The 16,742-nt window shown below is 40.6% G+C and overlaps 1 protein-coding gene across 1 annotated transcript in view; it reads right to left on the reverse strand.

Moving 5' to 3' along the window:
* Positions 1 to 12,756: 12,756 nt before the first annotated feature.
* Positions 12,757 to 16,742, reverse strand: part of LOC122928370 (protein NDNF-like) — a 52,423-nt gene continuing 48,437 nt past the window's right edge. Inside the window, exon 4 of the mRNA XM_044281145.1 lies at positions 12,757 to 14,505. Within this exon, the coding sequence (XP_044137080.1) occupies positions 13,136 to 14,505 (1,370 nt within the window). The 3' untranslated portion in view covers positions 12,757 to 13,135. The remainder of the gene's footprint in view (positions 14,506 to 16,742) is intronic.

Raw genomic sequence — 16,742 nt, forward strand, 5'->3', positions numbered from 1 at the left:
TTTTTGTTCATGTTAATGCAAACGGATCCGTTCTGAACGGATCTAAGCGTTTACATTATAGGTGCGGATCCGTCTGTGCAGACACCAGACGGATCCGCTCTGAACGCAAGTGTGAAAGTAGCCTTAAAGGGAATCTGTCACTAGCAATTTACCCCCAATTTTTTTTTCGTGAATCCATGTTTAACAGAGTACCTGTTTTCCATCTGTCTTGTTCTTTTGATTGCGAGTCTTGTAATTTCTTCAAAAAATCGATTCTTATGATATGCAAATGAAGCTGTAAGGAGCCCAGAGGGGCGTTATTCTTTCTCCACTGTGCCCAGGAACGCCCCTCTGAAGTGCCGTGCCCGGCTAAGTTTGAAAACTAATAACGCCTCCAAGTTCATCTAAATCGCCTCCCAGAGGCACGGCTAAGTGCTCAACACCCCCCTCCTCAGTGCCGCGCTCTGCGGCAAACACCCCGATCCTCCTCTCGCCGGCATCCCAAATCCCGCGCAGGCGTAGTGCCGTCAGTCATCTTATCATAGCGCAGGCAATCGCCGGCACTGCGCCTGCGCGGGATTTGGGATGCCAGCGAGAGGAGGATCGGATTTGGGAGGCGATTTAGATGAACTTGGAGGCGTTATTAGTTTTCAAATTTAGCCGGGCACGGCACTTCAGAGGGGCGTTCCTGGGCACCGTGGAGAAAGAATAGCGCCCCTCTGGGCTCCTTACAGCGTCATTTACATATCATAAGAATCGATTTTTTGAAGAAATGACAAGACTCACAATCAAAGGAACAAGACAGATGGAAAAAAGGTACTCATGGATCCATGTTTAATAAAGTACCTTTTTTCCATCTGTGTTCTTCTTTTCCATGTCAGTCTTGTCCTTTCTTCTAAAAATCGATTCTTAGGATAAGCAAATGACGCTGTAAGGACTGGAGCCCAGAGGGGCGGTTTTCTTTCTCCACGGTGCCCCTCTGAAGTGCCGTGCCCGCCTAAATATGAAAACTCTAACGCCTCCATGTTTAGCTGAATCGCCTCCCAGAGGCGCGGCTAAGTCCTCAACACCCGCCCCCCCTCCTCAGCGCCGCGGTCTGCAAACACCCGATCCTCCTCTCGTCGGCGTCCCAAATCCCGCGCAGGCGCAGTGCCGGCGATTGCCTGCGCATGCGCTCTGATAATACGGCTGAGGGCAACAGCTTCAACATCGTCACTGGGCTCGGCGCATGCCCAGTGACGATGTTGAAGCTGTTGCCCTCAGCCGTATTATCAGAGCGCAGGCGCAGGCAATCGCCGGCACTGCGCCTGCGCGGGATTTGGGACGCCGACGAGAGGAGGATCGGGTGTTTGCAGACCGCGGCGCTGAGGAGGGGGGCGGGTGTCTAGGGCCTTAGCCGCGCCTCTGGGAGGCGATTCAGCTAAACATGGGGGGGGGGGCCCTGGGGAGAAAAGCAGCCGCATAGCCGGCTACAGGTCATGAGTGGGCGGGGCCTTATCTGCGCTACGGGCCCCCCAGTGCCGCGGGCCCCATAGCAGTGGCGTGGTCTGCCTCTATGGGCGGTACGCCACTGGTAACACAAACAAGCATGGCAGATGCTGATTAGTGGTGGATATCTGTCTTGTTTTATTCTTTTGATTATTGTCGGGTGCTTTAGTGCAGGCTATGCTGCAGATCACAGCAGAAATCAATCTGCAAATTATTATTTTAATTATTGGCATTGTCATCCAAATGACAACCTTCACAAACCAACCATGAATAACAAGCCATTCAGATAGCGCCCCATCTGAGATATAGCCTGCTGTAGAGCGTGTCTGAGATAGTGAATTAGATGATGAGCCTCAGTGGACACAAAGAGCATTCCCTGCAGAAATGTAGCAAGCTTAGATTTAAATTCATTCTCAAATTGTATGCTTTCATTAGCATATATGCAAATTGACAATTTGCTCATCTCTACTCACGACAGAGAAACTGTAGGCTAAGCAGTCGTTTTTTAATACTGACTGTAGTTCCATTTTCACCACTAGAGGTCGACAAGTCACCACATTAGAGATCCACAACCAGAGAACCACTAATCCCTTCCCACACTAATAATGGACATTGTAATTAACATACAGAGTCTGTGTTTAGGAAGCTCTTGGCTTGTACTTCCCATATTAATATTATGGGTGTGTTGTATATAATAAAAAAGTACACTCTGCTAAGTATGAGAAAAACAGAAACTCCTTCAAGGAACTGATGAAAAAAATATAATCAAGTACCATTTCTGGCTTATAGGGCAATATCCAACATTCAATAAAAAGAAATAAATAAAAAAGACACCATTTAAAATGTAAATAAAAAACAGAATGCAATGATTTACAAATCTCATAGACCCAAATTTTATTCACAATAGATCATAGAACACATGTCAGATCTTGAAAGTAAGACATTTAACAATTTCATGAAAAAAAAACCTCATTTAGAACTTGATGGCAGCAATGCATCTCAAAAAAGTTGGGGCATGGCCATGTCTACCATTGTGTAGCATCTCCTCTTCTTTTAACAGCAGTCTGCAAACATCTGGGAAGTGATCCCCCATAACAGTGCCATCCACAGATCTCCCATATCAGTGCCATCCACAGATCCCCCATAACAGTGCCATCCACAGATCCCCATAACAGTGCCATCCACAGATCCCCCATAACAGTGCCATCCACAGATCCCCCATAACAGTGCCATCCACAGATCCCCCATTACAGTGTCATCCACAGATCCCCCATTACAGTGTCCATCCCCAGATCCCCCCATAACAGTGTCCTTCACAGATCCCCCCATAACAGTGTCCTTCACAGATCCCCCATAATAGTGCCATCCACAGATCCCCAGTAATAGTGCCATCCACAGACCACCATTAGTTCCAAACCCACCAAAAGCACACCTTTTAGTTAAAAATATTTTTTTCTTATTTTCCTCACCAAAAACCTAGGTGCGTCTTATAGGGCGAAAAATAAGGTATTTGCTGGATTTTTCTCTTCATGATGCACCAAAGTATTTTCTATTGGTGAAAGATCTGGACTTTAGGCAGGTCAGTTCAGCACCCAGTCTCTTCTTCTGCAAAGTCATGCTCATGCTGTTGTGATAGATGCAGTATGTAGTTTAGCATTGTCTTGCTGATATATGCAAGGTCTTCTCTGAAAGAAACATTGTCTAGATGGGAGCATATGTTGTTCTTAAACCTACACTAGCACTGATCGTGCCTTTCCAGTTGTGTAAGCTGGCCACACCATAATCACTAATGCAACTCTATACCATAAGATGCGGGCTTTTGAATTGTGTGCCGATAACAAACTGGATGGTCCCTCTCCTCTTGAGTCTGCAGAACACGGCGGCGTCCATGGTTTCCTAAAAGAATTTTAATGTTTTGTTTCATCTGACCACAAAACATCTTTCCTTTTTGCCTCAGTCCACTTTGGCCCAGAGAAGATGGCAGCTTTTCTGGATCATGTTGATATATGGCTCCTTCTTTGCATGATACAGCTTTAACTTGCATTTATGGACTGCATGGTAAACTGTGTTCTCAGACAATGATTCCTGGAAGTGCTCCTGAGCCCATACAGCGATTTCCAGTACAGAACCATGCCTGTTTTTAATGCAGTGCTACCTGAGGGCCCGTAGATCACAAGCATCCAATACTGACCGTTGGCCTTGTCCCTTGCACATATGGATTTTTTAAAATATTTTGATCATATATTATACTGTAGATGGTGAGATATTTAAAGTCTTCACAATTTTATGTTATAATTTTTCTGAAATTGCTCAATACTTTTAGATGCAGTTTTTCTTAGATTGGTGAACCTCTGCCCATCTTTGCTTCTGAGAGACTCTGCCTGTCTAACATGTTTTTTTAAAGCAGTCATGTGACTTAGTAGAAAATTGTTCCTCCATCCGTTTTTATTAGTAACACTTACTTTTCTAGCCTTTTGTTGCCCCTGTACCAACATTTTTGTGATGCGTTGCTGCCATCAAGTTCGAAATGAGTTAATTTTTTCATGAAATGGTAAAATGTCTCTCTTTCAGTATCTTATATGTATTCTATTGTGAAAAAAATATGGATCTGTGAGATTTGGAAATAATTGCATTCTGTATTTATTTACATTTATTAACATTTTACACATCACCCCAACTTTTTGGGAATTGAGACCGTATATTGCATATAATGAATGATGTTACATTTTGATATCTATGTTTTGCATACTATTAAAGGGATATTCTCATGAAAACAATCCCAAATTAGGGCACATGAGGTCCCCTACATCGGTCTTCCTCAACTCCAGTCCTCAGGACCCACCTGTTTTCAGGATGTCCTTAGTATTGAGCAGGTGATATAATTAGTGTTAATACATCAGGACGTACCACAGGTCTTTATTCTGTGGGATATTCTCAAATTATGACCGGCAGATGGGCCCTGAGGACTGGAGTTGAGGAACACTGCCCTACATAACACTTTCTCTGTAATCCAGAGGAGAGACTTTTGTGCCATCCATTTATCTACCATGTAGTACTACACTTGCCCTGTTCCTTTAGGGGAAATGTATGACTCAGCTGATAACCAGGGATTTCCAAAGTGAGACCTGAGGCAATCAGGTTATCTTGTGGCTCGCTTCTTCTTCCTTTTTTTTTTTTTTTAAAGGGAGAAATAAAAAGTGATTAGGTTGTCGGTAGAATTCTTATCTATGGTCATATATCTCCCACCACCTGGCAATGTATGTGCTGGCGGTTTTCCAATAGAAATAATTAGAATAAATATCAAGAGAAATCAATATTAACCCCTTAAGGACACAGCCTTTTTACACCTTAGGACCAGGCCATTTTTTGCAAATCTGACCAGAGTCACTTTAAGTGCTGATAACTTTAAAACGCTTTGACTTATCCAGGCCGTTCTGAGATAGTTTTTTTGTCACATATTGTACTTCATGACACTGGTAAAATGAAGTAAAAAAAAATATTTTTTTTGCACCCAAAAATACCTAATTTAACAAAAATTTGGAAAAAATTTTAAATTTCAAAGTTTCAATTTCTCTACTTCTGTAATACATAGTAATACCCCTAAAAATTGTGATGCCTTTACATTCCCCATATGTCTACTTCATGTTTGAATTATTTTGGGAATGATATTTTATTTTTTGGGGATGTTACAAGGCTTAGAAGTTTAGAAGCAAATCTTGAAATTTTTCAGAAATTTTCAAAAACCCAATTTTAAGGGACCACTACAGCTCTGAAGTCACTTTGCGAGGCTTACATAATAGAAACCACCCAAAAATGACCCCATTCTATAAACTACACCCCTCAAGGTATTCAAAACTGATTTTACAAACTTCGTTAACACTTTAGGTGTTGCACAAGAGTTATTGGCAAATGGGGATGAAATTTGAGAATTTCATTTTTTTGGCTAATTTTCCATTTTAACCCATTTTTTCCACTAACAAAGCAAGGGTTAACAGCCAAACAAGACTGTATCTTTATTGCCCTGACTCTGCCGTTTACAGAAACACCCCATATGTGGCTGTAAACTACTGTACGGCCACACAGTGGGGCGTAGAGTGAAAGGTGCGCCATATGGTTTTTGGAAGGCAGGTTTTGCTGGACTGTTTTTTTGACACCATGTCCCATTTGAAGCCCCCTGATGCACCCCTAGAGTAGAAACTCCATAAAAGTGACCCCATCTAAGAAACTACACCCCTCAAGGTATTCAAAACTGATTTTACAAAGTTTGTTAACCCTTTAGGTGTTGCACAAGAGTTATTGGCAAATGGGGATGAAATTTGAGAATTTCATTTTTTTGCCTAATTTTCCATTTTAACCCATTTTTTCCACTAACAAAGCAAGGGTTAACAGCCAAACAAGACTGTATCTTTATTGCCCTGACTCTGCCGTTTACAGAAACACCCCATATGTGGCCATAAACTACTGTACGGCCACACAGCGGGGCGTAGAGTGAAAGGTGCGCCATATGGTTTTTGGAAGGCAGGTTTTGCTGGACAGTTTTTTTGACACCATGTCCCATTTGAAGCCCCCCTGATGCAACCCTAGAGTAGAAACTCCATAAAAGTGACCCCATCTAAGAAACTACACCCCTTAAGGTATTCAAAACTGATTTTACAAAGTTTGTTAACCCTTTAGGTGTTGCACAAGATTTAATGGAAAATAGAGATACAATTTCAAAATTTCACTTTTTGGGCAGATTTTCCATTTTAATATTTTTTTTACAGTTACAAAGCAAGGGTTAACAGCCATACGGTTTTTGGAAGGCAGATTTTGCTGGACTGGTTTTATTGACACCATGTCCCATTTGAAGCCCCCCTGATCCACCCCTAGAGTAGAAACTCCAAAAAAGTGACCCCATTTTAGAAACTACGGGATAAGGTGGCAGTTTTGTTGGTACTAGTTTAGGGTACATATGATTTTTGGTTGCTCTATATTACACTTTTTGTGCGGCAAGGTAACAAGAAATAGCTTTTTTGGCACCGTTTTTTTTATATTTTTATTTACAACATTCATCTGACCGGTTAGATCATGTGGTAATTTTATAGAGCAGGTTGTCACGGACGCGGCGATACCTAATATGTATACAATTTTTTTTATTTATGTAAGTTTTACACAATGAATAAATTTTTTTAACAAAAAAAAGTTTTTGTGTCTCCATAGTCTAAGAGCCATTGTTTTTTCAGTTTTTGGGCGATTATCTCAAGTAGGGTCTCATTTTTTGCAGGATGAGATTACGGTTTTATTGGCACTATTTTGGGGTGCATATGACTTTTTGATCACTTGCTGTTACACTTTTTGTGAAGTAAGATGACCAAAAATTCCTTTTTTTACACCGTTTTTTTTTGTTTTTTTTTTACGGTGGTCACCTGAGGGGTTAGGTCATGTGATATTTTTATAGAGCCGGTCGATACGGACGTGGCGATACCTAATATGTATACTTTTTTTATTTATGTAAGTTTTACACAATGATTTCATTTTTGAAACAAAAAAAATCATGTTTTAGTGTTTCCATAGTCTAAGAGCCATAGTTTTTTCAGTTTTGGGGCGATTATCTTGGGTAGGGTATGATTTTTGCGGGATGAGATGACGGTTTGATTGTTACAATTTTGGAGTACATACAAATTTTTTGATCACTTTTATTAACTTTTTGGGGAAGTAAGGTGGGCAAAATTTCAATTTCATCATAGTTTTTAATTTTTTCTTTTTATGGCGTTCACCGTTTGGGTAAAGTAACATGACCGTTTTATAGATCAGGTCGTTACGGACGCGGCGATACCAAACATGTGTAGGGAATTTAATTTTTTTTATTTGTAATCAGTGATAAATGTGTTTTTTGATTTTTACTTTATTTTCAGCACAGATCTGTTCAGCACCATGGACAGCAGGAAGCCTGAGAAGGCGTCCTGTTGCCATGGGAACCTTCCCCGTCTGCTCAGTTATGGTCAGAACTGCACAGATGGGGAAGGGTAAGGACGGGGCTTGGGGGGCTGCCTGGGAGCTCTCTCCCTCTCCATTCGGGGGGCTGCAAAGGCACAGCAGCCCCCCGATGGGAGAGGGAGGGAGCTCCCTGCGCTGTTAACCTTTTCCATACAGTGGTCCGTACGGACCGCGGTATGGAAAGGGTTAAATGGCTGACATCGCAGCACAGATGTCAGCCGTTTATACCAGGGTGCCAGCAATGTGCTGGCACCCTGGTATACCCACTAGAAACCAACGATTATTCAAAGGGAGGCGGGCGGGGGATCGCGATCCCGCCTGCCGCACCGCCCGCCTCCCGCACCGCCCGCAACCCTCCCCCTGCACCTCCCACCGTGCTCAAATAACTCAGGGGTGCAGGGGGGAGGGATGCAGGAACATTTTTGGAATCCTAAAGTTTCTGATCCCCGCGGTCAGGGACCGCGGGGATCAGAAACTGCAGAAATCGCAGCAAACCGCAGGTCTGAATTGACCTGCGGTTTGCCGCGATCGCCGACATGGGGGGGTCACGGGACCCCCCCGCGCATTTAGCCTAGGTGCCTGCTCAATGATTTGAGCAGGCACCGGGTTCCGATCACTGCCAGCCGCACGGCAGTGATCAGAAATACACAGGGCGTACATGTACGCCCTGTGTCCTTAAGTACCAGGGCACAAGGGCGTACCTGTACGCCCTATGTCCTTAAGAGGTTAAAGGGGCTGGAAATATAATTCAAAGTTGCTAGAAGTTGAAGGGGTATTTTGGAGTAAAATAAAAAAAAGTCAGCCACCTTACTGATCCCCGCTTATGCTATTGCATCTGCCAGTCCACACTCTACTCTGCTTCTTGTTCTTACACTCAACATGCCGAATATGGCTTGGACTACTTGCTTAGCCAATTATTGGACATAGCAGGATCTACCCGAGCCAGTGATTGTCTGAGCAGACAGTCCAAGCCATTTCTAGTGTGTTGAGGCTGAGAACAGGAAATTTAGAAAGATAGTTATCAGTAAGGTGAGTGCTGACTATTATTTTACCCTACTTTAACCCCATTTTTAAACTGAACCTGTCACCAGTTTTATGGCGTCCTAACTAAGGGCAACATAAATAAGTGACTGATTCTCTTAGCAAAATGTTGAGTCACTTTCTTTAATTGACCCAGTCAATCTGCCAACATCTTGTATTGAAAAGCTCCAGCTGATAATGATGAGTCATGAATATTCATGAGCTCCTGACTCTCCCCGCCTACCTGCTGCTGATTGACAGTTTTTTTCCATATGAATCAGCAGCAGGTGGGCAGGAGAGTGGCTATATCGCTGAATTAAATAAACGCTGGACTCACTGACATCACGCTGGACTCAAATCAGCTCATTAGCATGTGGCATATTTGTGTGTATATTATGAGGTAACCACCTGTCACACCAGTAAGTGAATACATCTAATGCACTTTTTAGTAGTTAATGATTGTATATAATTAGTTAGATTATAATCAAATATCAACATGACAGGTTCCCTTTAATTAAACATGTGTCACTAGAATACCACTTGAAATGAACTTTAAATCTAAAATGATAAAAGTAAACAAGAAATATAGTTTCCCCATGGCTTCCCAGTTTGCAGAACAAACATAGAAATCCTCCAACGATATAGGGGTTACTCTCCTGCTAAGTTTATTGTCAGCTGGTGGTCAACAAGGATGACCCTAGCAAACTGGTGAAGCTTAACAATGTTATTGTCCTGCTGCAGACAGTGCAGAGGGAAAGGGGCTGGGGGGTTCTGCTCCAGCCAGTTATCTTACAGTCAGACATAGGACAGAAAGGGGCATGGCTGAGCTCTTGTGACACAGAGAAAAGATTTCTTTATATATTTCTCGGTTTTCATTGTAACATAAGTCAAACAGAACCAAAAAAAAGGCAGAGATGAAGATAGTAAATGGCAGGGTATAGTTTGTAGATTTTGTGTGTTTATAGTTATTTTAAATAGTCTCTTTAGGCAAACCTAATCATGGTGGAACTTCACCATAGTATAATAGGCCTCTTGATTTTAAGGTAAAATATCTCATAATATTTTATATTATTGTACATATTTCTTTTACTTTGTGCACATATTTCAACAGAAAGAATAAAAAATACAATAAATATTCTTTGTTACTGGTACAATGCCAAATAACATGTGAGCAAAGGCAAAACCCCACATGGGGTTGATGTGATAATTGCATATTATAGCGTGTCATGGTGTTTGTGTTTTTCAATCTCTATTATTTGTATTGTTTCAATATATCTAAAATGAAAATTGAAGCAACTTTGCAATAGGTCTTCCCTATTGTTTTATTACTAAAGCTCCTGTAGTCTTGTAGTCTCTTGCATTTATCCCCTACATTTAGTAGGTTAACCAAAAGTAGAGGACAGATACGGTCTTTTGTTGTCTGTTACCAAGGAGATTCATAGTCTACATATGAGCTGTAGAAACAAAATGGTAATAGTTGGATTTTTTTTTTAACCTTTTGCAAATTTGCTTAGATTTTTTTAATTTATTTACATTGACAGAATAAAAATAAAAAAGGCAGTGAAAGTGAAACTAACATTTAGCCGCTAAATTCTTAAATAGGAGCTTCAGGAGTATACAAATGGACCTCAAATAACATAATACTATATGTAATACAATTTGGGGTTGTATGTTTCCTTACTTTGAATATCAGAAAAAGAAAATGGTTTTAATTAGAAAATCTTTAGATCCCACGGAAATTTACTGAAGTCTTAGTGGGGTCTTAGTGATCACTGTGTGCAAATTAACATGTCCCCTCAGCCAATTTTCTGAGGAGCCAACTAATCCTTTACGGCATCTCTCTAGATGCTCTTGTAAGCAGTGAGTCTGTCTTCTCCTGTCCTCTATAACATAATTGTATGTTGATGTAACATGTACATAACATAGCCATTTCCTATTTGTATCTATGAATAGCTTTATGTAAACCAACAATTCTTTCCATGCATGATCAATCAGATGGAAACCAATCTTTGATGGACAATATGTTAACAAGTTAAGTGTCTATTGCTCCAGTATTGAGCTATATTTTAAGGTTCCCAGACATCCCCTGAGGGGGTCTCTAGGAGATTAGTAATATGTCATCAAGGTTCACTAAGTGGTAGTCCAAACGTTGTCAAACCCAGCTGATCACTAGAATGAAGTGGCTTTGGCTCTAGCATCATATTACTTCATCTTCTGTTGACTACGCATGACTTTTTCCAGGCTTCATGGTCTGCCTTTTATAGTCAATGGATGAACATAGATGCCACATAGAACTAATGCTGTTTGGTCCATTGTGACTTGGATAGTGGCAACACCTTCTAATCTTGTATGTTCTGCTGGTACTAATGTGTATGAATAGCATTTTCTGGCAGAACACAGTGATGCTATATAAATAAAACACTGGATATAATAAAGGAATATAAACTACACGTGCATTTCTAACTAATATCATGTCATATAATAACATGAAATTTAGTACATTATTGCAACCTGCCATCTGGGAGAGTGAAGTAACATTAAAGAACCAGGATTCTGACAGATTAATAGGATTGTCTTTATGTTAGAAGGGTTTCCAAATTATAAGATAACAGGTTATCCTGCTCCTTGGATCCCCAGTGATCAATTGCAGTCTATGGGGCAACATGGCAAGAAGTGTTCAATTCTCCTTCAGCACCACCACAATGGAAATTAAACATTGCATAGTCTACAGTCATGTGAAAAAATTAGGACACCCTTTGAAAGCATGTGGTTTTTTGTAACATTTTTAATAAAAGGTTATTTCATCTCCGTTTCAACAATACAGAGAGATTAAAGTAATCCAACTAAACAAAGAAAACTGAAGAAAAGTCTTTTCAAGATCTTCTGTAAATGTCATTCTACAAAAATGCCTATTCTAACTGAGGAAAAAGATAGGACACCCTCACATGTATTCCCTCTTAAATTGGCTCAGATCTCACACAGGTATATCACACCAGGTGCACATAATTAGTAGATCGTTACTCTGCATGTTGAATGAGGCTTGCCCTATTTAAACCTCAGACATTTAGTTTGGTGTGCTCCTGACTGTTGAAGTGAGAGTGAGCACCATGGTGAGAGCAAAAGAGCTGTCAGAGGACTTCAGAAAAAAGATTGTAGCAGCCTATGAGTCTGGGAAGGGATTTAAAAAGATCTCAAAAGATTTTGAAATCAGCCATTCCACTGTCCGGAAGATAGTCTACAAGTGGAGGGCTTTCAAAACAACTGCCAACATGCCCAGGACTGGTCGCCCCAGCAAGTTCACCCCAAGAGCAGACCGCAAGATGCTAAAAGACGTCTCCAAAAACCCTAAAGTGTCATCTCGAGAACTACAGCAGGCTCTGGCTACTGTTGATGTAGAAGTACATGCCTCTACAATCAGAAAGAGACTGTACAAGTTTAACTTGCATGGGAGGTGTGCAAGGAGGAAACCTTTGCTTTCCAAGAGAAACATCGAGGCCAGACTGACATTTGCCAGAGATAAAGTTGACAAAGACCAGGACTTCTGGAATAATGTTCTTTGGACAGATGAGTCCAAAATTGAATTATTTGGACACAACAGCAGAGGACATGTTTGGCGTAAACCAAACACAGCATTCCAAGAAAAGAACCTCATACCAACTGTGAAGCATGGAGGTGGAAGTGTCATGGTTTGGGGCTGCTTTGCTGCAGCAGGACCTGGTCAGCTCACCATCATAGAATCCACGATGAATTCTACTGTGTATCAGAAGGTGCTTGAAGAACATGTGAGACCATCAGTTAGAAAATTAAAGCTGAAGCGGAACTGGACCATGCAACATGACAATGACCCAAAACATACTAGTAAATCAACCAAAGATTGGCTGAAAAAGAAGAAATGGAGAGTCCTGGAATGGCCAAGTCAAAGTCCAGATTTGAATCCCATTGAGATGCTGTGGGGTGACTTGAAAAGGGCTGTACGTGCAAGAAACCCCTCAAACATCTCACAGCTGAAAAAGTTCTGCATTGAGGAGTGGGGTAAAATTTCCTCAGACCGATGTCGAAGACTGGTAGATGGCTACAAGAACCGTCTCACTGCAGTTATTTCAGCCAAAGGAGGTAACACTCGCTATTAGGGGCAAGGGTGTCCTATCTTTTTCCTCAGTTAGAATAGGCATTTTTGTAGAATGACATTTACAGAAGATCTTGAAAAGACTTTTCTTCAGTTTTCTTTGTTTAGTTGGATTACTTTAATCTCTCTGTATTGTTGAAACGGAGATGAAATAACCTTTTATTAAAAATGTTACAAAAAAACACATGCTTTCAAAGGGTGTCCTAATTTTTTCACATGACTGTATATCGAAATAAATGAGCTGTATATATAATACACATTGAGTCCTTCAGAGACAGATAGAAACCAATGTAAGGAATCTGGGTATGTTTCCAACACACTTATTTACAGTCATTTGTTTAATAAATCTGCTCCTCATTGTCTTAACAGCAGCCACCACCTGCTTATGTTCAAGGTATATTTTATATTTTAGCAATTAAAAGGTAGAAATAGTCACCCAGTAATATTAACCATCATTCTATAAGAGTATGTATGTGATAAGTGAGTAATTGCTAAGTGAGAATGCAGACAGCAAGGTTCTTAAGGTCAGGTTTCCTCCTAATCAACTTAAGTACACCATTCCTGAGCCTTCACAACCTGACTTGGGAACTTTATTGTGTTGTTATGGAGGCCAATAAAGTACAGATCAATGAGATAGGTTTTGCCAGGTTTCAAATCTGTTATATGCTCTTCCAAAGTAGTTTGACTTCCAGCCTGTCGACAAACAACTTTCTCAGTCCTTGATCTAGCATTAGTGTTTAGGCAGCTGTTCTGATGTTTGTGTATCAGCTTCAGATCCAAATGATGCTTTAGGTGTCTGACGTAGATGCAGTACTTGATTCCAGGACCAGTTCCTGTCCAGGTCACTGTGGCAGAAGAGCATGATCTCTTAGATACAGACAAGTTGATGTCAGGAGGTAAGTTGGAAAATGGTAAATGATTATGAGCAGTAGTAGTAAAGAGCTTCACCAAGCCTGCACCTCCTTTACTTGATTTTAAGCTAATGATAAAGTTATCCATTGGATTTCCAAGAAGTTTGAAATTGTGGGCTCCTTGCACACTTCTAGAAACTTCTATTCGACCATTTACCATGATTTGTATATGAGCTTTATAGAGGCAGGAATGGACAAAAAGCCATCTTAATCTATTGATAGATGGATTGATACTCATTATTTTAACACCTTTACGTTTCAGAAAAATGTTCACCATTTCTTCATCAGGAAGTTTTGGTATCTGGGTTATTTTTTGGGATTTGGTCTCAGCAAAAGTACCAGTATAAGCCACACTAGTACCATCCTTAGGATTCACGGCAAAGACATCAACATAGTAAAGGCTTTTAGGTCTTAGATCATGTATAGTAGCATTTAGGGAAGTCCCCACACACATTCTTTGACCTCCAGCCAAAGATTTAGAAGACAAAAAGTTATCATCTTCCACCATATCTGAAACCTTCACATAGGACTTTGGGTAAAAATATTCTTTCCTTTTGGACTTCTCCGTAATTATATTTAGTGATTTCTTTACTTTGGTATCTAAATTGTCTTGATGATATTCAAGTTCATTCTTTGCATCTAGCTCAGTCGCACACAATGTCTTGTAGTTATGTTTCCTATTGATAAACAAGCAGTACTCAAACTCAGCCTTAGCAGGCCCCAAGCTTTGTTCCCAAGACAAATCAATTTTGTTTTCTTCTACTGAAACGATATGTACCCGAGGATTTTCTGGGAGTCTAGGCCATGGGACAGATTGATCCCCTTGGTTCCAGACAAAGACCTGTATACTTGTGTCGGATTCGAGTGACATGAAATCAAGAAAGTAATAGCCATCGGACCTCACTTTGGATGAGAATGATTCTTCTCCATTTCCTTTGAAAACAAATATTCTCTGAGGGCCTATGTGATGATACTTTTTTTGAGGAATGAGGTGCTCAGAATAATCTAGGAAAAAATAATTTGTAATAATTGAATTATTTATTGTAAGAAATGCATTTATTTGTTTTAAGATGAAATGTAAAGATTTTACAGTGAAAACCATAAAACATTATGATTACATTACAAATTGTGATTACTTCAAAAATTATTCAATCTTATATCTCAAGGCAGAAAAATTAAACATTACCCCAAACAGGCCACATAGATTGCTATATCCAACTACAGGACACATCCATGTTTAGACAAGGACAAAAAATTCATTTCTCAATGGTCTAGGGTAGAGGAGCGATTAATGCTAGCTTCCTTTTCTGGCCTAGCGTAGTGAAAGAATTCATTCTTATTAGACTTGCATATTTATGTGGGTTTTTTGTGCCAGTGATCGCTTCTGTGCTCTTGCTCTTTCTATTACAAAAGACACTTAGATGACTGTTTATGTCAACATGAAATGCTAAGCAATGTGCTGGCAGCATGTTATAGAGCAGAAGGAGCTCAGCTAATTGACTCTGTGGGATAACATTCAGTATAACTTTAAATTTAAATTAATTTAATAGTTTTCCTTGTTTAAGTGTATACAGAGATAGATGTCAGTCACTAATAAGACAGCCCCAGTGAACAACTGAGCTCAGAAAGAACAGTGATTTATATGTAAAAAGTTACAAGCTTTGATGAATCATTTCCTACAAAACTATATAATAATCTGCTCAGCTCCTCCTGCTCTGTAACATTCTACCAGCACATTGCACTGTATTTTGTGGTGGCAGGTTCTCTTCAAATGGATGTACTGCCTACAATCTATCATTTTTGGGTCAGTATAAAAAATACAATCAACAACAAATGAATTATCTTTTGTTGTTTACTTACTGCACTTTTACACTGGCAAATGGTTGGGAACGATTATCACCTTGTGTAAAATGCCCTTAAGGTACTGGAGAAGTTAATGCCTACCTCCTTTGCGGTTCAGGGCAGAAATAAGATCACCATTCTTGGTGGTTGTGATGGACTGAACTGTCACTGGGGCTGCTGGAGAAGCCTGAGGGCCAGCCTCCTTCCTACGGACTATGGACCCAGAACTATGGAGACCCCCTCAGACCTTTTGGTGTTACAAGGAACTATGGACCCTGATTTATGTGTGGAATTTATATGACACATATTTCCTATTGCCCATTAAAGGTGCAGGGTGTGAATTCAGCAACACAAAAAGGGGTTAACTCTGCACTGAGACTCCCACTGATTGTGTTAGTGATGGGATTAAGTATCCGACTCCTAGATGAGTAGATCACCCTATCATACACTCAGGAGATAATCCCATCACATGTGTCTCCTCTCTACCTATTCATTCATTATAGAGTGGGGGGGGGATGTCTGTTTGCATGTTGTTCATGGTTGATTGCGTTATGTTGTTAGACTTCTTGAACTGTATATATATTGAGTTGGTCTTCAATAAAGGGAGTTCCTGTTTTACATTCAACAGAGAGCCTCGGTTCATGTGTGTGGGGATTGCTATACGCTGTATACTCCCCTGGCTATGACCCCTAGCTCTTGTAAGAGCTGTTCCTGTTCCTTGTTCCTGTGGTAGTTACAGGGTCGAGCGGAGTGCTTGGAGCCCTCGGGAAGCACTAGGAGCATCCATCAACGGAGGTACCCAGTCGGGGGCCCAGGATATCCGTTACAGTGGTCTAAAGAAGTGTTGGGGTTTATGGTTGGTTCCCTGGTAATCTAGTGTAATGCAGGGGAAAAAACCCGCTAGTGAATGAGAATAGCAAAAGGTATAATGTTTGCTTCTCTGTTGGTCTATTGTAATACCCATTAATACCCATTTCCTCAATAGTTTAGATAGCTGAGGGGTTAATACCTGCTATCAATCCTTTACTCACCACCTCAGGCTCCAGAAACTGCACCACTCTTGCCAATGAACACCGAGTTGCATTACCAGACTCAGCCAAGACAATAGTGGGTTACAGTTACTGGAAGAAAAAGTTAATTCCCTTTTACTAGTACCAGACAACATGTTTAGTTCATCCATTCTCTCTTATACAAAACTAGATGTGTATTGCTGTTGGAATATTGTTTCCTCATGGCCTACAGAGTGTATGGACAGAGAACATTGCATCCAAAGTTAGCATAGCATGCACTCCATCATATACCGATAAATGTTAATTTGCACCAGTCTTAACCCTTAGGATACCAGAGGTTTTTCTCATATTTGCGTTTTCATTTTTCTTCCCCATTTTCCGTGAGCCATA

Source organism: Bufo gargarizans, chromosome 2, assembly GCF_014858855.1.
Source record: "Bufo gargarizans isolate SCDJY-AF-19 chromosome 2, ASM1485885v1, whole genome shotgun sequence".
In the NCBI taxonomy this organism is placed as follows: Eukaryota; Metazoa; Chordata; class Amphibia; order Anura; family Bufonidae; genus Bufo; species Bufo gargarizans.